Here is a 24,343-nt window from a genome sequence, read left to right as displayed (position 1 = left end):
GGAGATTTGCAGCGTCTCCAGTTGGTTAATATTTGGTTAATACTAGTCAACACATTCAATAATTTTGTTGCCACCGACTTTGGCTGCATATACAAATGCATTCGGCGTTCAATTGCTAGAATTTTTCGGCAACAACATATTGAGATATTTTTACTTGTCAAATTGCTTCTAATTATTTTATCAAAATTTTGGTTTGATATTCAATTACTTATCCGGAGTTTCCACCTATTATAATTTACTTTTTCAATGATTTAGCGCCACCAACACTACAAAGGATTGTCTTCATAAAAAGATATTGCCATAACAACTGTGGATCGTTGCCACAGTAGCCACAATAGAGAATTGAGACTATTAAAAATTATAATTTGATCAAAACTTTAATTTATTAAAATTACTGCCATTCCGACGAAAAATCATGGGACAAGGATTGCAGTCATTGGGCACATAATGTGTATTATTTGTGCTTTTAATTGGATGGAACACACGAATAATATTGAATGGAATTTGGGCACACTAAAATACTTATACATAACCATAATTAAGTAGCAATTAGAGTAATACGTAAAGGATACTACACGTGTATTCTAGAAGGGCTAAAAGGATAAATAACCAAAGTGGCTAGAGGTTGTTACATTAGAGAGAAGTATAAAAGAGGTGGAGGTTTAGATTTGATATTCATTATGATATTTTGGGCTTATTTGTATTCACGCTCCAACTTAGTGGTTGTGAGATAGTGAACTCCTCTAATTTCAATATAACTTCTTAATTCCTCTATCGTATTCTTATTTCATTTTCTTGTTGTATTTAATTTTCTCATGCGTATTATTGGTTTGACCTGCTGTTAATGTTCCGTTTATGCTATTCCCTTCGATTTTAATGGAAACTCGCTTTATTCAAGCTTAAATTGAGCAACATGAAGAGCATATCCAAGACGATGCTCAAATCAAATATGTTATGGAGGCCGATCAGATTGATTCTGCTAAATTTCGGAAAGTCGTGTTAGGTTGGGTCAAACAACAAACAACCACAATCCCAGGATGCAAGTGGTGGTTCTACATTCAGTTACATTTTCACCGCTAGTGGGGATAACAGTTTCGCTGAAGGTGATCATATTCCTCCCAAACCAACAACAATTTTACCTTGGGCTGTAAAGAAGGTAAAATTACCTGAAATATATGGATTTGACCCTCAAAGTTAGATCCAGAAAGCTAATTTGTTTTTTTTTTTTTTTTTTATCTCAATGGCACCCCATCACATCTCCTCTACGATTGGCTCAATTAAGCATGACTAGGGTTGCACAACATTGGTTCACAGTCGTGAGGCAGGTTCATGAAGGTATTTCATAAGATCATTTTCAAGTTGAATTGCTTCAATGTTTTAGTGGATTAGAAGTTCAAAACACATATGAATAGTTAGCGACTATTAAACAATCTGATTCGATTTATGATTATATCGATGATTTCGACTATCTTCTTTCCCTGGTTCCACGGCTTCCTGAAGCTCAATCGTTATGGTACTTTATCGCTGGCTTGAAGGATAAGGGCAAACAGCGGGTTCGACTGCTAGCTAAAAAAAAAATTACGGTTTGAGTTTGATAAAACTCAATATGTGAATAAAAGGTTAAACCTTCTTTTCTTTTATTTTTTCGGTATATTTTTCTTTGTGAAAATATGGATAATAATATGCTAAAAATTTTGTTCTTGATTGGCTATGTATTTAGTGGTGATTAAATAATTCTTGAAATACGTTGTTATTATTTTTTGTATTTTTTTGGATTTTTTTTTGAAATTATTTTTCATTATTTTTTGTATTTTTTTGGATTTTTTTTTGAAATTATTTTTCATTATTTTTTTATTATAATTATTCTGTTGGTATATTTTTTGAATTATTTTGATAGCCTCATAAATTTTTAGTAGTTATAATAAATAGTTGTAGCATTTTCAAATAGTTAGTAAATACATAATAGGTATTAGCATAATAGTTCTAGCTATAATGTTAATGATGGTGTGTTTAGGCTTAACCCACGAACCGGTCCAACCCGAATTCATAACCGACCCGACCCGACCCGGTTTGTTTAATTACAAACCCATCTTAAAATCAGAACCGATCTTCTCTGACTCTGTTCGCGATTGAAGAAGTCCCAACATTTGTTCCTCCAATCTCGATGCCGATCTCCTTCCTCTTCGATTCCGATTGAGTTTATCCAATACTCTATAAGGTGAGTTTGTTTCTTACCTTCCTGGGGTCTATCCGTCTTGCCTTCCTCTCTATATATGGGTTTGGGATCTTTGGAGAAAATGTCGCAGTGAGATACTCTTTGGATGTGAGCGACGAATACACGACCTATGCCTAGCCACTTTGTGTCAATTTCAAACGAATTCATTTTCTTTGCTACTTTGCAAGAATCGTCCTAGGGTTCGTGGGTATTGGGAACCACCACAATCGACACTTTTGTAGGTCAACTCGGAGAGGACGTCATAGGACTGGGGATGAGTGGCTGCTATCTGAGTCTCCTTTCATCGAGCAATTTTCTTCCGATTCTTTATTATATTTTGATTTCTATTCACAACAGTTAATATATGTATATATATATGAGTAAAAAAAAAAAATATTAATGTCTTTTAAACATTCAAATAATATATTTATATAAATAATTTTATTCGATTATAATTTTAATATTTTTATTTTAACAAATAATAATCGTCACTATTTGTTTAACCCATATCTCACTAAAGTACTATTATTTTTATTTTCATTCAAACAAATGACATAATTATCCGAAGGAAAAGAGCATATAAAATAAAAGATAAATACTTCTTTTGAGTTGGTACTATGTCAATTTTCGTGTATAAATGAGTCAATATTAGGTTATTTAAAATTATCATCCGAGAGTAAATAAAAGTTAAATAAATTAAATAAACTACTCATATTAACAATATAGACATTATATCTCGGATCAATGACTTTATTTGAACAATGTCTCGTAAAATAACAACTACTAATTCATTCACTAAGATATTCCCAAAAAATCGAAACCTCCTCCGGAGGATAGATTGGATACACTTTACGATATGAATCATTTGAAAAATAAACGCATTCGTTATTACAAATTAATTAGCAGAGGAATAATCGAGTAAACCAAAATAATATACAACCGAATCGAAAAAGAAAAGCAAGCAAATATTGAAGGCAAAAAGCAAATTGAGAAATCAAAATCCAATTGAATTGAACTTCTTGTCTATGTCCTCTGTTCGTATACATGCCAAATAGAAAAACAGTTCAGATTTGTTCTTCCTCATCCCGACGAACAACGGCAGCGACTTCTTCTCCAACGAACTGCGAGAGCGACAACAATCCTTTCGGTTACCGGCAGGGCATAACTTCTTTCTCAAATAGCACCAAACAGCTTCTTCATCCATCATACATCGATTTAAACCTACGGAGATCTAACCATCTTTCTATGATTCTTATAAAAACTAAGATATCTGCTGGTATCCGCCAGTTTGTTGAGCAACATAATAATATCAGAGAACTTTTGAAGGCCATTGAAGAACAATTTGTCAAGTCTGATAAGGCTTGTGTCAGCACGCTCATTATTCAGTTCTCCATCATGAAGCTCATGGGTGTGGACGAGCACATAATGCGCATGCGGGATATTGCGGCGCAACTGAAATCCTTGGAGATGACTATGTTTGAGTCATTTCTTATCCACTATATTTTGTGCACCATACCTCATCAATACGGTCCATTCAAGATATTCTACAACACACATAAGGATAAATGATCCATCAATGGTTGATGATTATGTGTGTCCAAGAAGAGGAGAGACTGTTGATGGAGGAATGTCATAAAGTAAACCTGACGGTTCATGGCAAAAAAAAAAAAAAAAAAAAAAAGCACGATGCAAAGGGTAAGGGACTTGTGCCTGCCGAGCGAATCATAAAGAATTAAGTCTCTATGTTTTTTCTGTAAACGAAAAGGGCACAAGGAAAAAGATTGTACTAAGTTTAAGAACCGGTTCGAAAAGAAAAGTATCACATCTACATTTGCATCGTGAATTATTTTATTGTCATGAACCGTCATATTCACTTTATCACATTCCTTTTATGAACAGTTTCTCCTCCTCTTGGACACACATAGTTATCGACTCGTTGATGGACCATTTATCCTTGTGTGTGTTGTAGAATATTTTGAATGGACCGTATTGATGAGGCAAAATGTACAAAATATAGTGAATAAGAAAAAACTCACATATGGCCACCATGCGTATTATATACTCGCGCACACCCCTCACACCAGTAAGCTTTACGGTAAAGAATTGAATAATCAGCATTCTGGCAAACACCTTATCAGATTTGACGAATTGTTTGTCAATGTCTTTCAAAAGCTCTCTGACATTAGTATATTAATCGACAGACGCATGGACACCAACAGATATCGTGATCTTTATGAGCATCATGGAAAGACAGTTAGATCTCTCCATCATTTATAAAGATCCACTTCATCTGGCTCACTAATTTCAGTAATACCTGACGGCTGGTCTTTCCGAATAACATAATCAATGTCCATCCAACTTAGGTGAAAGAAAATTCTACACTTAACGGCACATAAATTCATAGGGTTAAATACTGCAAAATTAAATATACATATAACATATTCATCAAACGAAACAAATAAATTATATATTCTACCAATGTGTACATGTCAAAATATGGGTAGAATATATAATTTATTTGCCTATGGGCTAAAGTGTTGCTCAACTAAATTCAAACAAAATCTAACAATAAAACTACTCCTGCAGGTAGATCTCATTATACTATATATGATAATTACAATCAATATTTATTAATGTGATTTTAAATAAATTCAATTTTAATTAATTGGGGATGTTCTGGCTATCCCTAATTAATTAAAATTTAAATTAATAAAACATTTTAAATATTAATCAGAACTGAATCACATATATCATGCTGCAATATAAAATCCAAGTTACAAACATAACTATATTTATAGAAGTACGAACATGCACCGACATAAATGAATCACAAGAACTGGAGCAACATTCTTTGTTGCATATTTAAATTTTATTTCAAATAACATATTTCATATGTCATCAAAATTTATTTATTTATTTTTTCTTTTTTTTTAATGTCATTTAAATTTATTCTCGTTTCTCTTTTTAGCAAAAAAAAAAAAAAAGTACCACTTTTTCTATTTATCCTAAAAAAATATATTTATTTTTACCTATTTTTCTTAAAACGTGCCGAGTCAAATTAGAACACATTTTTACGACGGAGGGATTAATATAATATATTGTAATAGACAAACAGTGCACTGAGTTTTCCAAATTGATTGCGGTAAGTATCTTAATAATTTGCTCATCAGAACAATGTGAATAAGCAAAAATTTATTCATTTATTTACTTTTCTTGAAAACACAAAAAATAATAATTAATTAATTAATTAATTAATTAATTAATTAAAATTGATCTAGGCAGCCATGAATTTGATCCAACACAACAAGTATTGATGCTAAGATTAATAAACGCACGTACAGATGATATGAGACAAATACCAAATGTTAGAAAAAAAAACAATTACAATTTCATGCATCGATTTAAACATTAAAACATGATCACGCTTAATCGAGGGAATTCAGGGTAAGCAAATATAATAATTATTGGTTTATAAACAAATCAGAACTTAGGATCTCTTTCTTCAAGAAAAAAAAAAAAAAAAAAAAAAAACAGTAAGTTATACCTTGTTCTCAAATACGCAATTTTCTTAATGGGAGAAAGGGTGAAATTAGTTTAATCAGTCAAATTAGTTAAAAATAATCAAAATAGGGGAAATCAAAATGCAAACAAGCAGGATTAAGTTTAATTGAATTGAAACGAATTTCTTGTTTGTGTCCGTATCTGTTTGTATGACGACGACATCCATTGCCAAAATAGAAAAACAGATTCAATCTGTTCTTCCTCGTCGCGACAAACGACGGCGATTGCGGCAATCGGCAGCGACAGCAGTCCTTTCGGCGACCGGCAGTGCGCAACCTCTTTCTCAAATAGCACCGAACAGCTTCTTCCTCTCATCGGACAGTAGTTCTCTGCGTCGTCTCCTTCGAACACACGAATAGAATCGACTCCGGCGAATCCGATTCATACCGACAGAGATAAGGCTTCTAAACCTCACCGAAGCACACCGCAAAATCTCGTCGGAAACTCCCTATCTCTCGCCCTCTGCCCTCTCTTCTAAAACCCTAAACTAATTTATATTTCTCTTTGAAATTTTTTCAAACTTAGTCGAAACTACTTTCTATTCGGCCCAATTGGTATATTTTTTAAAATATCAATATAAAAATATTTTTAATTTTAATAAACAGAAGAAAAAATAAATTATTTTTTAAATTTCACCTAAAAATAAATGTAATTGGATGAAATAAATATTTATGAAAAAAATTAATTTTGATTTCAGTAAAGTATAATCAAGATTAATAAATTTTAGTTTAAATATAAAATATTTATAATTTTAGTAATAATATAACCAATTTAATTAATTTTAATCTCCCTGTTATCAATCTAATAGAAGTTGCGAACAATCAGCAACTGCCAACACCCATGACCTTAGGGTTACAAAACTCCTACCCACCAGACCATTTCGTTATGGGACACATGCCTTGTTTAATCCATGTCACCAGCCACTAAAGCTCCTTTAAATACAAGTTAGCAATTTCCGATAAATTGATAAGGATGGAACTAAAAAATTGATAGTTTTTTTTACATTGAGACTGAAATAGATTTAAATTGATTATATTGAGATTAAAATCAATAAGTTTTTAATATTGATATTAAAATTAATTAATTTTAGATTTATTGGACTAAAATTGATTTTTTCTGAATATTTAATTTAATACTTCAAAAAATAAATAATTATGGGTGTGTTTTTTTTTTATGAATTTAAAAAAAATCTGATACGAAAAAAATATTTGATGAGATATTTTGTAAAAAAAAAAATATTTTTTTTTAAAAAATAAAAATCTAAATAATAAAATTTGAAAAAAAATTGGAAAAAAAAAAAAAAAACATACCCTATAATATAGATATGAAAAACTCAAATGTCTAGAGCCTTCTCAATACTTTGCTCATATTTTCACTTGGACTGTTCTATTTACAGTCACTAACCAAGGAAGATTGGGCGAGATCGTTATCTTGCATGCTGAGCAACAAAATCACCCCTAAATTAATCTACTGTGACCACAAGGTAAAAACAACAATTTCTTCTTTTCGCTTACGCAGTGTTTTAGGAAGTTGTTAAGCTGGGATTCCATTGTTCTGCATCAAATTGATTGTGAATTTTTCTTTCCCATGTTCGCCAATTTATTTTTTTTATTTATATGATATGCAATTTATTGTTTCCATGTTGTCCTGAATGAAATGTTCTGCTTCCTGATGTCGAATCAAAGAATTTGTAGCTTTTCCTGAAGCTAGGGCTTTTACTGTTTGTTGATTATTTACCAAATATTCGGGTGGTGATTTATTTTGCGTTAGAACTCGTGTTTGTGCCTTAGTGATTTATTGCAGGATTTCAATATAATTGGTGTTAAGAACAGAGCACTTTTTGAATTCTAACCTGTTCTCTCTTTAGTTAATTCATATTCCTGTATGCAGAATTTAAAGCTTAATTAGAAATGCACTGTCCAGTTTCTAGGCTGCAGAATGGAAGAGTTAGTTTAAGATGGAAACGTCTAAATAATCTTTTTTCTGATGGGAAGAATTGAGTTATCTTATTTGTAATTAGTAAATTTATTGATCTGGTAATTTCTACATTTCAAGTTTGATTATGGCTACAGTTTAACTTTTTTTATTTCTGAACTTTGAAGTGTGTTCTTGTGGTATCAGGTAATACTAATACCTATCAAGCAAACCACATTACAATTCTCATGGCATTAAGACTTTCATCCGTTGTCTCCTCTGCAGTGTTTCGTCGTCAACTGCCTCTGGTGGGTGTTTTCTGTGTGATTAGTTTCGGTGTTGCCAATCTGTGCTCCTCAATTCCTCCATTCTCTAGAACAGGGTATGTTTCATACTGTTCGATTATATGCTAGTAGTCTTAACTCTTAAGTGGATCAATTATATGCTTTTGACCTGTCGCGCGGTCAATCAAATATTTCACTCTTTCGTGTTCTAATGCAGTAAATAAAGGAGGAATTTTCTTTTATTATCTAATGAAAATAAAATAACAAAGTAATTAAATTAAAGAGGAACTGACTATCCTAGTGGATGTCTGACTCAAGTGCCATACAGTTATGGCACTTGTGTTTTATCATTAATTTAATAAAATTAATTCTTATTCAACAAATTGGTTATAGTTATCAACAAGCTCTGACAACCAATTTTTCTTTACAGTGTAGGTAATTAAGGTACGACCGTTAACTACCCCTAATTAAGCAAATAAACCTAGGTGCGCCCATAATAATATTGCCTAACCGCATTGTAATCTAGAAAAACCCAATTCAAAACAATTACTACCTAGGAGGAGCAATTAGATTTGATTGTCTAACCCCCGGGAAGTAACTATTCAACCCGGTTATCACCTATTCAAGTGCGAATACAATTACGGATATCCTACCTGAATTGACTTTAGATTATCAGACTAATTTAAATATCGGTACCAAAATATTCAATCAATCTAACAATCACAAACGCTATTCTCAGAATTAGACAAATATTAATAATCAAAAAGAACTTTTATAAAGAAAATCAAGAATCTCCAAAACAAAAAGAACCAAAATATTATCACCCCTCAAACTTTTCGAAAAGTGTCTACTCCATAATCAAATAACAAAGAACAAAAGAAAAAGATAAGGTCATAGTGGGAGGGGGAAATCTTCTTTGTCGATTTGCTCCTGAGCGGTCTATGAATCTGTCAGTCTCCTGCTCCTGTGCGTTTCTGCCCTAGCCGTCCTCTCTTCTTTCGAAACGTGTGATCCCTCATCTTTTATTTAATTTTTGCCTTGGGCCTTTAATTAATTTCTCATATCAAGAGGGTGAAGTTAGTCATGGTCATGACTAACTAGGTTGTGCAAATCTGAATTTTTCTTCCATTTTTCTGCCAATTATGCCAAATTTGATATTTGCCCTTTGCACACAGCAAATAAACAATTCGCATATAAATTAGGTAGAATCCAATCAAAATCACTCAAATATCGCATATGATATGAATATAAAATGCATGCGATTTCTAACTATCAGCTTTCATTTTCTATACCTTATCAGTTTAATTTGGTGTCTGATAGCTTTGTGTTTTCCCCGAACATCCAGATCAATATTTGGTGTACAAGCTCAGGAGAGTAAACTTCACAATATAAGAATGGAAGCAAGTAAAACTACTGTGCCCAGCATAGTTGTCTATGTCACTGTACCAAGCAAGGAAGCAGGTTTGGTTTTATAATTAGTTATATATTTATTGTTCAATTTAATCCACTTCTTACTTAGACATTATTGAGTATATTGTATTTTCATAGTATTAATGAATATGTTGGCAGTATTTTTCACAGATATGCTACATGTGCCTATGTTAAGATAATGTACTGCAATTTTTAGATCATTTTGAGGAACAACACTAATGATAGTACATATTAAAATATTACAATTAGCACATCTAAGTGATTGAACAGTTCAATTATCTGTATATTAAATTTGATATGATTTCTTATTTGTCCCACTTATTCACATGTAAGTATGCACTTTGTAGTATTCTTATATTAAAAGGAACTTACGTGGCAAGACTGTTTGTTGGGGGATTTACAAGCCATGTTGCTATGTTTGTGTTTTATATCACTCTGCTGATAACTTAATATGCTTTCAACATGTTGCTTTTGTGACTATTGTCTTGGTTTTTTACTTTTGTAATGCTTAGTTGTCTAGTTTTGCCATGATATTTGTCTTTCACCAGCAATTATTGATTTTAAAACAAACCAATTACAATCCTGATTATCTCATTGTCCACGATGAGTATTATTGTTATTGTTAACTAGTATATGTATATGGTTATTTGGCTGTCTAGGTAATTGATGTGGTTTATGTATGTGCATGTTTGTTCTTGATTCTTTGCGTTGAATGTTTGAATAATAATTAAGTAGTACGTTTATGTGGTTGTTTGTGTGTCTAGGTTATTGGCATTGTTTATATGTGTAAATGTATTGCACTCCAAATTAAAGCTTATTTGCTAGTGGCACAGCATGTGCAGCCTAATTGTTTAGGTTATGTAGCAGTTAATAGGTGTTGTGAATGTTCCATTGATGCATTGACAAACATGATTCCAAAGTTACAATAACCTAGTTGTATTTTAATGTGGTATCCTTTATTTTCTAGTGCTGTTTTTTTTTTTTTTTTATCTGTTTTACTGATAGGACACACTACACTTGTATAAATAGATCCCCTTTGTTTACAGAGAATTGGAAGTTAAATAACTCCAAACCAATGTGTCTGATTTTATGTTTCCCACTATAAATTTTCAGTTCTTAGATTATGCTGGAATTGTTTGACAACTAAGTATTAAATATTTTTGATATATTTTAACTGTTCTATTCATGAATGGTTTGTTTGAAATGTTAATAAATTTTATTTCAACGAGTCTGTCTTTTAGTTCGCTTAGTAACCTGATAAAACATAAATATATTAAAGGTAGTAATATACATGTTTATGAACATGGGCTTAATTGACTATTAACAAAATTTGCAGTTTGAATTTTATTACAGCAAAATATTATAATATGCTGACTGTAGTTAATGAATGACTGGTTCAAATTTGACTTTAGTGATGAACAAAGATGATTGATGAAATTTAAATGTTTTGTTCTTTATATAATAAGTACAAGTTTATTCTGGGCAGACGACTCAAATTTTGTTCCTGAAAGGCTCACGTGTCTGAATCAAACATGTTCTAGTTAAGCCAGTAGAGGAGCCCTTTTTAGTGTTAGAGTTGGACATCTACACCCAGTGGCATGATGTTGGACATAGGAATTTTTGCTTCCCTTCATTATTTCAGTATGTGAACAATGTTAGGGCTACATGCCAAGTAGCTTAGGTTTCTAATTCCACAGCTTGGGTTTGTGTCAATCATGCATAGTTTTGTTTTGGGGATCGCCCATTAGGCTTGGGTTAGGATTATTCCTGTAGTTCTTTTCGGTTTATTGAAGTTTCATTAGATTCCATTTGTATTAAGTACTGTGTTTATGAGCCAAGTACATCCAAACTTTCCCTGTCTTTATTTATTTTTATAACTTTATTTTATCTGTGCTTTATCTAAGTCTCTGAATGGCTTGTCTTTGTTTATCATCACTGATGTATGTTAACTTTGGGTTTATCTATCTTGAATATTAGCCTTTTCTTTCTCCCACTGGAAAGCACTATGCATGCCATATCCTTGCTACATTATCCGTCAATCTTTAGCATATAACATAGAAAACCATCAATTTCATTCACATATATTTCATTATCTGTTTAGCTGTTAAATTGAAAACATCACTGCACCTGGATATCAATGGGTGTTATATCTTGCTATGCGTATTTTCTAATATCTATTATAATTATATGTGTACCTTATCGATCTTGCACTGACATTCTACAGGACAGAAACTAGCAGCGAGCATTGTCAAAGAACGACTTGCTGCCTGTGTTAATCGAGTTCCAGGTTAGTAATGTTACTCCTGTAGTGTTATATCTTTGAAACCAAGGTATGGTCCTGGTAACTTGCAGCTTATTGTCATTGTTTACCTGTCATATTGTATAAAGTTTCAGCCCTTTTCAGGATGATTTAAATTTATTGTTCATCAATTCTTTTTGCTTTCGTAATAAACTTCGAAGTTTCAAGCATGTTAACCTGTAACATTGAAACCTTGGAATTGAATAACCTCTTAGGTGTACTGAATTAACCATTCTGTTGTGCAATAAAACTTGGAATGAACCTCAAAACTCTTTCATTGCTCAGTGCTGCATTTAATGAATTTATTAAATATTAATCATAAACATTGCTTCTAAAGTTTCTGCAAACACTTCTCCAGAATTGAAGCACAAATGCTGCAGTAGTCAATCTAGAATGATTTTGCTTGCGTTTTCCACATTTCCTAATGAATTGAACCATCTTAATCTAATTAAATTCGTGTGTGCTGAATTAGGCCTTGGTTTCTTACACTAATTTATTTTATTAATATCAAAGCTGTGTCACTAGAAGTAATGTAAATGTTTATTCCCTACCAGACAATTTAAAGTTAAAATTATTTTCACGCAGGTGTTGAATCAGTTTATGAGTGGAAAGGAGAGGTAAATACTCTCTCTCTCTCCATTGTCCCCCATTCTCTTGTGCGGTGTGTTCATTTACTGAGTTCTATATAAAGAATTTAAGTTCAGCTTCTTCTTCATTTGCAAACAGATACAAACTGATACCGAAGAGTTGCTTATCATCAAGACCAGGGAATCTCTTCTAGACGCTTTGACCCAACATGTGAAGGCAAATCATGAATATGAGTGAGTGCTTTCCCCTTTTCTACCACCGGAAAATTTGTTGCAAGGAAGGTCGTCATCCAAGGGCATTGTTTACACAAAAGTTAATACATCACCAACAAAAGTACATGTGTAGTTCTTTCCTTATAATCCCTTAAGCACATCATCACCCCAAATATAGCACCATTGTCTCATTTGTTTAACAGCAACCCATATTAACTAGCTATATTTACATCAGAAAGATACGATACGAGGCTTAATTTTATCTACACAGACTTCTGTTAGCAGCTGATGGAAGTTGTTATTCCTATTTTATTTGTAGGGTACCTGAAGTGATCGCGATGCCCATAACCGGCGGCAACACACAATATCTGGAATGGTTGAAGAACAGCACAAAGGATCAATAAGATGGCCTGGCACTGGATTATCTTAGGGCATCATCAAAGTATGTTTCTTGCAGCATGTCTATTCTATTCTTACTTTTCTGTGGTGGTATACATAGCAAAATTTCTGATTATCTGCCTTAACTTTACCATTGGGTAATATTTATAGTAATTAATATAAATACAAGTGCTCTTTGCTTTGCCTGTTTGTGTTACTTATAGATTTGGTTGCTGTGTCTGGAAAATTTTTTTACTAATAAATCGAAATTCAAAATAATTTCATTCCTGATCTTTTATCCCATCAAAGGGATGGATATTTGGGTCTGTTTGGCTACCGTTACAGTCCGATTGTCACTATGCTTTTAAAATATGAGATTCATTCAAAAATTCATTTAAATTTTTTTATTTTTTTATTTTTCATTAAATGAAAATATTCGTGTATATTTTCTTATTTATTTATAAATTAAAATATTTATATATTGTTCATTTACATTATATAAAATTTTATTATTTACAAAATAATTTTTACATTGTCTATATTTTATTAAAATATTTAAATACATTAAAAAATTTAAAATTTATATATTAAATTATAAATTAAATATTCAATTAAATAAATTACTTTCAACTAAAAAAATCAATTGTTAACTAAATGCGCCTTAAATTTTCATATTACTTTCACATATTATAAAAAATAAATTGTTATGAACAAATTGCATAATACTCATTTATATTATTTGAATGAAATATTTTTATTTGGATATCTTTGATTTTTTTGAAAAAAAAAAACTAAATTCAACATGCATATGTCTCTAGAAAATATAGATAATATATATAGCAATATAGGTTTAAAACATCAATATATATATTTAACCTCTGATAATTTTCAACTTTTTATTTTTAAATTATTCATCAAATTTTATTTATCATCACCGCTGCCAACACCTATCAAAGACCAATCTTTAAAAAAATAATAAAAAACAAACAAACAAACTACGTGCTTCTCATTCCACCTTATTGCCAGAAAAAGAATCCAACAGAATTAAGTATATGCATTTGTAAGAAAGAATATAGCTCCATTTTATTCTCCTTTTCCAACAATTCTGTAGCTTTCAATACATACCTACATCGGCGTCCATAAATGTGCGAAGCCGCAGCCGCTTTGTACGTCAAAAGCTTCAGGTCACCTAAAGGAATCGAACAGTACCAGAATCAGCAATCTTAAATCGATAATAAGTTTTCAAAACACGGAAGAGAACTTTTTATCACCCGAAGTAATATCCGAAGATCGGGTGTGGAAGTGGCGCCTCAGCCACCATCTCGAGCGTAGTTTCCAGTTCTTCCCAGAATCGCCGTTGGTAAATATTTCCGGAGGCTTGTTGGGCATTGTATCCAGAAGCTCTTCTCTTTGCTCGCCATCATCATTTCCGTAGCAAGCGGATGCACTGTCTCCTTCACACTGAGAAAGTCTCAAAAAGCATGTTGCTAACTCCTTCCATGTGTCGGATGTGCCGTGGGATGCATCTAAATGTAAGGCCATCATTTCCACCAAACTGTGTATGCCGTATTCTCCTGAAAATTTGAAATATGTGTGTATATATATATATATATATGTGAAGGTTTTCCAAATAATGAAGAGATTGTGGACAAACAATTAGAGCTGTCAAACGAATCGAAAAGCTCGCGAACCAAGCTGGATTCGGTTTGTTTATAGAGGTAAACAAGCCGAGTTCGAGCTCAAAAATAATTCTTTTTTTATAAACGAGCTTTGAGCTCTAGCTCGGCTCGCGAGTAGCTGAGCTCATTAGTTTTAATATGTTTTTATTATTTATATATTAATATAATATATATAATTTTCTATATCAAAATTTACATTTATTATGAAAATTTGAACATTTTTTATAAAAAAAATTGAATAAAATTAAATATATTTAATTTATATATTAAAAATTATATAGAATATGTATAAAATTCAAGCCGAGCTCGAACTCGAGCTTGAGCTTGAATTTGAACCTAACGAGCCGAGCTTGAGCCACTATTTTGGTTCGAATTCTTAACGGGCCGAGCCAAGTCTGTACCATTAACAAGTTCGAGTCAAGCTCGAACAACCGATGCTCGAGCTTATTCGGCTCGTTTAACAGCTCTACAAACAATGCATTCCGGAATTGAAATCAGTTGAACACTAACATAGTAATTATACCGCGCTGATGCATGATCACAAGCCTTTGCAACGAATGGGAGCATGTTGGATCCTTCTTTAAAATATCCTCGAAGCATGTACAAAGTTTGGCACAATTTTCACTATCGAAATGCTCCAAGAGACTTGCTTTCATTCTGCAGTGGAAGAGTTCAAATTCGGTAAATACCAGAAGCTGATTTATTATAATAGAAAGAATTCGGTAAGAATATTCAGCAAGAATATGTCGAGTAAGTTGGAGAAAAGTTTAGCAATGGATTTGATTTTAGAACTTTCGGGTGAAATAGAGACCAGTGCCTAATTTGCATTTCTTAGATTGTAGATTCTTTCGGATATCATGGAAATATAACCATTACCTTAGTTGAAGTGGTGTATTTGAGCCCGGAAATAAATTTTCAAGTTCATCAAAGGCTTCAAGGACCCGATCTCCGAGAAGTAGCATCTGGAAACAAGAGAAAAACAATAGCCACCTTGAGCACGCTGTTTAAAGCAACATTAAGAAAGAAAAAAATGCTGTAATTTAGGGGGTAAATAGTGCAAATTTGAAATTCATATTGAATTTGCTTAAATGTAAATACATCCAAAGGGTAAGGCTACAACTACCAAAAAGAAAGACATATATTAGATGCACAGTCGGATGTAAAATTAAAAAAGGTAGGAACAATTAGCAATGTTACTTGCCAAGCATCTCATAAAATCTTTATGAAGAACAACAATACAGCTTAACAGCAAAGAATGATAATCAAAAGCAAAAAAAATTCAGGAAAGATAAAAAGCAACTGATTTTATTTTTAGTTTCCATTATGAATTCAAAGTTACAAGAATGAACAAAATTGAACAGAACTGGCAAAGTCTTTTGTTTGATCATGATAAGACAACCTTGAATGAAAATCAGTTAAGGAAAAGAAATGGTTTATCCTATCCTAAAAGATAGATGTTTTAGAGTAATATATCAGATTAGTGCTTGCAAGGCACAGCAATAATGCACAAAGATTGAACCTAGACATAATTTCATATATAAATCTAAGCAAGCAAAATTCAAAAGAATCCAATTTCAGAAGAAACTAGTCAATCAAACCAACATCATAGCAAGCTGCTCAATAATTGTGATCGTCAATTTGACATGCATACACTTTTATTGACCTCATAGTTTTTATGAATGTACAACATTAGGCATTAAGCATAATTATGATATGTTACTGTAATATGGATACTTCTTAATTGGGCTTAATAACCCAGCATTGGCATCTAATAATGTGTAGTGTTAAGCATTGGCCATTGAAAGGAAACACTTATTAAGTGAGCATTAAAAGAATACCCAATGAGCCAAACATGACCTTAATACTATCTGGAATGATGTCAGAATACTGATTTTAAAGTAGAACTTTCTACCAAAAAAAAAAAAGACAGAATCTCTTTCATCATCGTGGTGATAAATGGCACGCACTTATGAATTATAAATCAGTTATCACATGGTACCTGTATTAAAGGGTGCAAGGCCTCAGCTACTGGTGGTGTTGCATGAAGAGCAACACGCAAGTGCTTCAATGCACTCTTATAGCGGCTGTCTTGAAATTTTCTGTGTGCATGAACAACATCTTCGAAATTTTCATCGGTACTGGGAAACTTCAAAGGACACAACCATGGAGGCAAGCCTATATTTGAAAGATAATAAGGAAATTAGCTTTTACATAAATCTCTAGTCTTGCAGAGTAGAAGAAGAACATATGCAATTCAATACTAAGTAGATTGTCACTTTGAGCAAGTAGATCTAGTTAACATTTCTAAATTAGCAATTAGGTTTAATGAATAAATAAGATGCATAAAATGTGAATGCTGCGTGTATGTGTTCTACATCATTCATTGCAACGATTTGAGATTTGCATCAACAAAATAGGTATTATCATAGAGTTTGTTTGGTTTTGATTTGAAATTGGAGTGTTAATTTGAATTTTGGTTTTAATAGACTTTTGATGTGATGTTTTGCAAGAAAAAAAATATATTCTTATTGGAACGCGCGCCAGATGAATAGTATTGAAATAGGTTTGAAATCATAACCAAACACACCCATATAATAGCAATAAAGATAAGGGCATGAATTGGTTATGTAGCAAACTGGAGAAAAAAAAAAATAACAAAGCAGATCAATATGAAAATTGCTGATTAACAAAACATTTTTGTTGAGTAGGTTGTGGAAAATATGTAATACATTAAAATAGATCATTACTATTAGAATCAGTTTTTGGATATAGAACAGGAAACCCAAATCTAAGGAAGTAATCATTACCTAAGAAGACAGATGAACAAAACACACTAATTCCCAATTAAATTCAAAAGAAGTGGAGTGGGGAGGTTTCAAATAGAAATAGACATGAATTCCACCACATCTTCAAAAGAATTAATAAATGTGAACTTCCACTTTATTTTGATATATATTGTTGTTATCAATAGCACCAACAATAAGCCATTTCTCTCATAAACATAGTTTCAATCAATATAATTTAGGAAACTACTTATTTCTGTCATTGCTCTTTAATGAAAAAAAATAATCATAGCTTCACTACAACTGATATTTGAGCAAACTGATCAATGGAAGAGCAAGGACTATGTAGCTAACCTTTGGTATAGAAAATAGAGACTTGAGGAAGGTCTTCTTCATAATTAGACAAGGACTCGAGGTGATCACTAGCCTCAGCTGATTCTGTATAATCCTGCAACAGCTGAAAACTGGTATTAGAGACTTCCTTTTTCACTTCAGCATCAAGATCCATTGGGTCCTCCAGTCTGCTATGATCATATTTCGGTATTTTATCAAAGGCAATAGAGGTGTTGGACCCACATGGTAGGGCAGAACTGCCTTCTCCTGGCATAGCAGCCTCATTATCCTTAGAATAATCGACTGGAATGTGCATGCCAGTAAAAGGGACTTCCGATTGTGTATATATGGAAGAAGAGTCAAACTCTGTTAGTTGTAACTCTTTTGGTAAACCAGAATACCACAGCCGACAAAATGCCAATCCAACTACGAAATTTGCACGAGGGTCACTAGAGAAACCAGGCTCCTGCATGATACTGATCAACAAAGGCAGTAAAGTAAACCATCAAACAAGGATGATGGAAGGTTACAGTTCATGCTGGACAGTTATGAATAACAAATTATGTGCGTGCAGGTTTCAGACATATGATGAGTACAGTCTAATGCTACTAACAAGAAATAGGTATACAATGATGTTGAATCTTGATGAATATGAAAAAGTACATAAACTCACGAAATAGCAGCTTGATGTGCATCCTCCAAACTCCCACGCTGTAAGCACGATAGTATATATTCCAACTGAACAGCAAACCTATCCTATAAAACAATAGAAGGGGAACCAAAGATCAAGGAGAATGATCAATAGGGGGAAAAAAAAAACCTTCTCTGTCACATTAATGCTTGAAGAAATGATAATGATAACATACAAATGGAATGAGAACCCTACTATATACACCTAGCTAAAGAGGGAATCTAATATAAATCTCTATTCATGCCCATATACTCAAACCACTACCAATGTCCATAACAATAAGTAGTACCCACTAAATGTTAGTTGGTAGTTGGATTCTGGGGACCACAGAATAATCTAAACCACTAGAGGCATTAGAGTTCCTTTGGCTTATGTACACCAACACTATCTTCTATATTTTGACATATCCTATAATGAAGATTTAACTGCAATTTATCAGCCTGGTTCTTTAATTTCATGTATCTCATCATTTAGAAGAGTCCACAGAAGAACAACAAAAATGGTTCATTTCAATAACAATCTTAAAACTGCAGAGTGCAGACAAGCCTCCACTTATAATAGATAGACTTTGATATTAAGGAATAAAAAATGGAAGAACGAATTAATGAAGGCGGGGCACAAGGGAATCAGGAAGGGAAATATGAAAAGGGTAATTAATTATATAGAAGGCATAGAAACAATAAGTCAAAATAGGCCATGGCCCAATTGACGCCGGGAATAGACTTGCAAGGGGCCAACTGCCAGCCCTGCTCCGCTGGCATCAACCATAACCATTATCTATTTCTAGCTCAACGAACAAAAGTCTTGTAGTCATTCTCATATGCACTAGACAATGGCAAGCAAAACCAAGTTTACCAAGGTGGAAAATCTAGTTTCACTCTATGCATGCAGCAAACAAAATTAAAAGATCAAAGATAAACAAGATAGCAATAGAGGCTAGCCAAAATCTTAGCTTTGATCCAAATCCCTGTTCCATTTCTAGAGGTGTAAAATAACAGTGTCTTTTGTGCAAATGATTTATGAAAGAACATGGCTCTATGTCAGATTTAAATTTCAGATATATGAATGTGCATACACTGATACGCACTCACACACAGATATATATTAAGTCTATTTAAATTTCTAAGATTAACATACAGAGTACCAAAACCACATTAAGTGTAAAAACAAGAAGTTGAACCTGTGTGTATCTTCGCATCTGTGAGTAATGATTTCATATTTTAATAATTCATTAACCACAGAATGTTCAATGCATGTTTCATATCTATTCATGCATATATATGAAAATATAAAACATTGTTTTAGTGTTTTGTAGGTTGTATTCGCATCTTTGAAAGATTTGAAATCAAAGAAATCAAACATACTTGTATCATACATGACCAATCAATACACCAAATAATTTATTTTAACAAAATAACCATACAAGGCAAGAACTAACATTTCTAATTGAGTCACTCCCTAAAGATCATATACGGAGTTAACACACATTACACAACAGATAATTTGAATTCTACCTTTGGTGGCAAATATTTCAACAGTCCAAGCTTTTTCATCCATAGTTCATACACACTCTGGATTCTTCTTGAATTCAGAGTTTCACCTTTAATATAAGTAAGAAGCTCCAATGCAGCCTACAAAACAAGCAGCCAATTTAAAAGACAGGAAAAAGAGAACAGAAACCATGAAGGGTAGTTATTTTGAACAAGCCATACAGCAAACGGCTGCCAGAAGAAATGCAAATACATAACAAACAACAGACAAATTACAAAGCAAGCGAAAATTGGCATATGGCTAATCAAGTTTGGAAGAAAAAAGAGCAAAGAGACAAAGACATAATGCATACATAAAAGTAAGTCTCATCAATCTGTTTCTTTATGTCATGGATACATGTTTAAGGAACGCATAAAACGTATTGTGTATATCAACATCTATATTCAAAAAACACAAAATGACAGAATGGCCAAGAGCAGATCTAGGTTGGGCTACACTTGAAGCAGCGAGCCCCTATCAGAGAATTCTGACTGAACCACAGGGCGGGTCTGAATGAGACTTTTAGGCGTGATCAAGCGCTGTTCTCAAGCAAGAGTGTCCACCATCTTGTGTTGAAATAGCATCCGAGGTTGGGTTTGCGTTCCGTAAATTCTCATTCTTAAACCTATTATCCTACCCTCAAATGATTTTATTTTTTAACGTAAAGAAGTTGATCCTGCCCAGAATAACAAATTTTCATAGATACAGCAAATTATTGCACATAACAAGACAAACACTTCTTGAACCCCTCTCAATGTAACAATTACTTCCTCCAGTAACTATTTGTTCCACAATGTGCTAATAATCGAAATTAGTGAATAATAAAGTCTCCTAAGTCAACCCTCAGCTGTGTCTTGTACATGGTAAGCGAAACCATTTGGATAGCTGAATCTAGCTTCACAAAGCCAAGGCTCAACTCTCAAGAATATATATCATTATGACACATAGGTACTGAATCTAAATTCTAAAATTCTTGGACTTCATAAAGAATTATTTATTGATTTAGATGAATTTCGTGGAATTGGTAGAATTGTAAAATAATTCTTTATTGATTTATATGATTTCCACAAACTGCAATGCTGCAAATATATATAAAGCACACTTATATATAAAGAATTGTTTAATAAAAACTAAAACTACAAAAATACATTAGTTCCAAAAACATAACAATATATCTAAATAATTTTTTACACAAAAGATAAACATATATCTACAAAAATCAAATCAGAATTCAAGGTTTTCAAAAGTTGAAATTAATATTTATAACATATATGGATTAATAATAATAATAATATTAAGTTATAAGAATCCGATAGAAATATCTAGTTATAAAGAGAGATTTCCCACAATACAATTTTTTCATGATTTTAAGTGAGAATTCAATAAAATATTCATAGTTCAAAGTATACAGATTGTTAATACTAGAGATTTTGGAAGACTTTAAAAACAGGATTGAATCCTAATTTTTAAAATTCTTTAAGCAATCTGGATTGAATACTTCTATATCATCTTTTGAAAATCAGAGTTGATTTAAATTTTCCTGTTAGTAAATGAGGGCATAACACAATCCATACACTCATTGAAATTCACACCTATAATTGAAATTTTCAATGTGCTAAGCTAGCATATAATAAAAGGGCAAAGAACAGCATGTACCGAATACTTGGCTCGATTTCCTTCGATTGAATCGTCATGAACAGTCGCTTGGAGCAACACACTCAACACGCCACTCGCCTCCTCCCAATTGTGCCTCCGAATGAGCTTCTCGAAGATTCGCCAGAGATTTCTACGGTGCCAGGTTCGCAGGGATTCACTCACGCATTGCGTGCTCCCAATTCCTTTCTTCAGGCAATAGCTGGGCTTATGCAAAGCCAGTAACGTCCCTCCGACCCTTCGTTCTTTCGAAGAGGCAGTCTCGGAGTAGCACTCCTCGTTTTCACGATGTTTTTTGGAAGATCTTCGACCAATTTTAACCGGCAGTCCGGCGTCTTCGATCTCCACTTTCGGTTCCTTCAATGGTTCATCCATAATGAAGAATGCTGAATGTGAGGTCACCAATTGTGGCAGCCGGTAAACCTACAACAAAAAATAAGGGTGTGTTTCTTTGAGTAAAGTTTCCCAAACTTTACTGTCGCAGTACTGTTCAACCAAATTTGCCGGCGAAACTCTTCCTACGCCTGACAACGTCTGCCCTATGTTTTGTTTCTGCGGCGTAGGTCAGAGAAAATGGATCAGATGGTGGATGTCTGCTGTCAAAAGATTTTGGAAAAAAGAAAATTAAAACAATATGAAGAAGAAGAAGAAGAAGAAGAAGAACGACGGGGAGAAGAAAGAGGGAAAAGTGGTTGGTTGGTGACTGCTGTGAAGAAATTGAGAGACGAAGAAGAAGAATGGGGAGGAGGAAAGACGAGTGGGAGAAGAAGGAACAAGAAACCGGAAAAAAATTGTGAGAATTTGTAAAAGAAAAAAAAAAATTAGGGGAGAAGAACAGGAAGACAAAAGAAGAGGAAGAAATAGAAGGAGGAAGAAAAAAAAAAAAGAAGAAATAGTATGTTTAATTCTACCCGGTCATTAAGCATTATTAACGTTAATGTATATTTTTTGTACAATTATACATTGTATGTTTAATTTTAAATGGTTGTGCATTTTTTTTTTTCTTTTGGGAAAATTTTATTTTATTTTGTTATATTTTTTAAAAAATATATTCCCTTCGTTCCCATAACTAAACATTTATTTACTTTTTGTACTTTATTTTAAAAATATTAGTATTATATTGAGATATAGTAGGAATAAAAGAAACGATTAAAATAACTTTATTAGTACGTGGGATATAAATGTAATAATATTTGTATAATATATTGGAAGTTGTAAGAATATTTGTAATATTAGTAGATAGTACCGTTACTACAAAAAATGGATATTTTATTATGTGACTGACTAAAATGGAAAAATTGATATTTTGTTATGGGATGGAGGGAGTATATTTTTTTAATTTAGAATAGTTGATACAGTTAAAATGAAAAAAAATCAATATTAATCCTAATATAATTAAAGTGTATCAATTTTAATTCAAATATAAAATTTATAAGATATGTTCTTTTAAAGATTTTGTCTAACAAACATCTAATTACACAACTATTTTTTATTATTTTATATTATATTAAAAAAATTATTTTACATCTCAATAAAATTTCAAACAATTTAGACATATATAATTGCATTCAAATATAAAATTATTTTTTAATATTATAATATATAAAAATAAAAAATAGTAGTGTAATGAAATGTTTATAAGAGAAATTTTTTTGGTAAATAGTTGAATATTTGACAAAAATTTCCAAGAAAACATATCATATTTGAATTAAAATTGATACATTTAATTATATTATAATTATTATTGATTTTTTTATTTTAAATATATCAACTATTATAAATTTAAAATATTTTTTAAAAAAATATATAACAAGCAAAATAAAATTTTAGACTAAAACAAAAATGTACATGGTGGTGTATAGTTGTATACTGAAATATGCAACAACATTGCAGTATATAATTCTACATGGTCCACAACAGCAATTTTGTGTTAGTTTTTTTAATTGTAAAATCAAAATTGATTAAAATTATTTATAATAATACTAAAATTGATGAGTTTTTTTATATTATGATCAAAATTAATAAAATTTGATTATATTAAGATCAAATTGATTTTTTCTCTTATTTTAATTAAAATAATATATTCCGTCCGTATTTAAGGTATCATTTACATTTTGCGTCTATTATATTTATTATTCAAAATATTTTTATACTTGGATAATTACTTGAATAAATGTCATTCTATTAGTATTATAAAACACTAATTGAAGTATTTTTAAATTTGCACTATATTTTGATATAATAATTAATATTCAAATATCAACACGCAAAACGTAAATAAAATTTTAGAGTCGAACGTATTATAAATTAAATTAATATTATTATTAATAAAAAATAAATTTATTTAATCTAATACAATTACTCCCTCTGTTGCCTGTAACGGTTACATTTACTTTTTGCGTCATTGTATTCGATATTAAAAATATCTTTATATTTATATAATTTTTTTTTGTACAAATGTCCTTCAATTAAAATTATAAGACACTAATTTGAAATATTTTTGTATATTTTTTTTTATTTGTACTACTATAATAAGTAATATTAAAATATCAACACCCAAAAAATAAATAAGACCCTTAAAACCCAAACAAAAATAATATTATTTATCAAATCAATATCTATCAAAACTCTTTAAAACAAAATTATTAACCCAATGCATCTTTTCTAAATTACAAAAAAATTCAAATCTCCTCCAAAGTGTGTTTGTTTGGGGGTTTGGATTTTAAGTTGTGATTTGAATAGTAAAAATTTTGAATTTGAATAGTTGTATGACGCGATATAAATAAGTATTG

At 31.7% G+C, this 24,343-nt stretch overlaps 2 protein-coding genes across 5 annotated transcripts; one reads left to right on the top strand and one right to left on the bottom strand.

Annotated features, from left to right (window-relative positions):
- The first annotated feature begins 7,133 nt into the window (after positions 1–7,133).
- LOC127264673 (protein CutA, chloroplastic-like) lies at positions 7,134–13,084 on the top strand. Of its 3 annotated transcripts, none has more exons than XM_051294168.1 (7): positions 7,134–7,259; positions 7,898–8,072; positions 9,320–9,435; positions 11,630–11,692; positions 12,290–12,321; positions 12,431–12,525; positions 12,824–13,084. In XM_051294168.1, exons 2-7 carry the CDS (start codon positions 7,939–7,941, stop codon positions 12,906–12,908), a joined length of 525 nt encoding a protein of 174 aa, XP_051150125.1. In that variant the 5' UTR covers positions 7,134–7,259; positions 7,898–7,938; the 3' UTR covers positions 12,909–13,084. The 3 variants fall into 3 exon arrangements, with proteins under 3 accessions (XP_051150125.1, XP_051150127.1, XP_051150126.1); XM_051294169.1 differs by lacking the exon at positions 7,134–7,259 and adding an exon at positions 7,331–7,346; XM_051294170.1 differs by lacking the exon at positions 12,824–13,084 and having other exon boundaries at positions 12,431–12,529.
- A 778-nt stretch (positions 13,085–13,862) lies between these two features.
- LOC127265075 (uncharacterized) lies at positions 13,863–22,369 on the bottom strand. Of its 2 annotated transcripts, XM_051294750.1 has the most exons (9): positions 21,555–22,368; positions 19,883–19,999; positions 18,351–18,433; positions 17,699–18,153; positions 16,561–16,736; positions 15,438–15,523; positions 15,085–15,218; positions 14,154–14,456; positions 13,863–14,071 (listed from the first exon to the last, which is right to left on the bottom strand). In XM_051294750.1, the coding sequence occupies exons 1-9, from the start codon at positions 21,924–21,926 to the stop codon at positions 13,899–13,901; spliced, it is 1,899 nt and encodes a 632-aa protein (XP_051150707.1). In that variant the 5' UTR covers positions 21,927–22,368; the 3' UTR covers positions 13,863–13,898. The 2 variants fall into 2 exon arrangements, with proteins under 2 accessions (XP_051150707.1, XP_051150708.1); XM_051294751.1 differs by lacking the exon at positions 13,863–14,071 and having other exon boundaries at positions 14,189–14,456; positions 15,072–15,218; positions 21,555–22,369.
- Positions 22,370–24,343: the final 1,974 nt, after the last annotated feature.

Source organism: Andrographis paniculata, unplaced genomic scaffold (assembly GCF_009805555.1).
Source record: "Andrographis paniculata isolate CXL003 unplaced genomic scaffold, ASM980555v1 Contig71END, whole genome shotgun sequence".
Taxonomy (NCBI): domain Eukaryota; kingdom Viridiplantae; phylum Streptophyta; class Magnoliopsida; order Lamiales; family Acanthaceae; genus Andrographis; species Andrographis paniculata.
Note: the sequence above shows the minus strand (reverse complement) of the source record. Positions and strands in the feature narration are given on the sequence as shown.

Coding starts and splice junctions, on each gene's coding strand:
- LOC127264673 (XM_051294168.1), top strand. CDS start 7,939: ATGGCATTAAGACTTTCATCCGTTGTCTCCTCTGCAGTGTTTCGTCGT. Junction 8,073..9,319: donor CCTCCATTCTCTAGAACAGG/GTATGTTTCATA, acceptor CCGAACATCCAG/ATCAATATTTGGTGTACAAG. Junction 11,693..12,289: donor CTGTGTTAATCGAGTTCCAG/GTTAGTAATGTT, acceptor ATTTTCACGCAG/GTGTTGAATCAGTTTATGAG.
- LOC127265075 (XM_051294750.1), bottom strand. CDS start 21,926: ATGGATGAACCATTGAAGGAACCGAAAGTGGAGATCGAAGACGCCGGA. Junction 16,737..17,698: donor CTCTATTTTCTATACCAAAG/GTTAGCTACATA, acceptor TTTCAAATATAG/GCTTGCCTCCATGGTTGTGT. Junction 15,219..15,437: donor AATACACCACTTCAACTAAG/GTAATGGTTATA, acceptor CTTCCACTGCAG/AATGAAAGCAAGTCTCTTGG.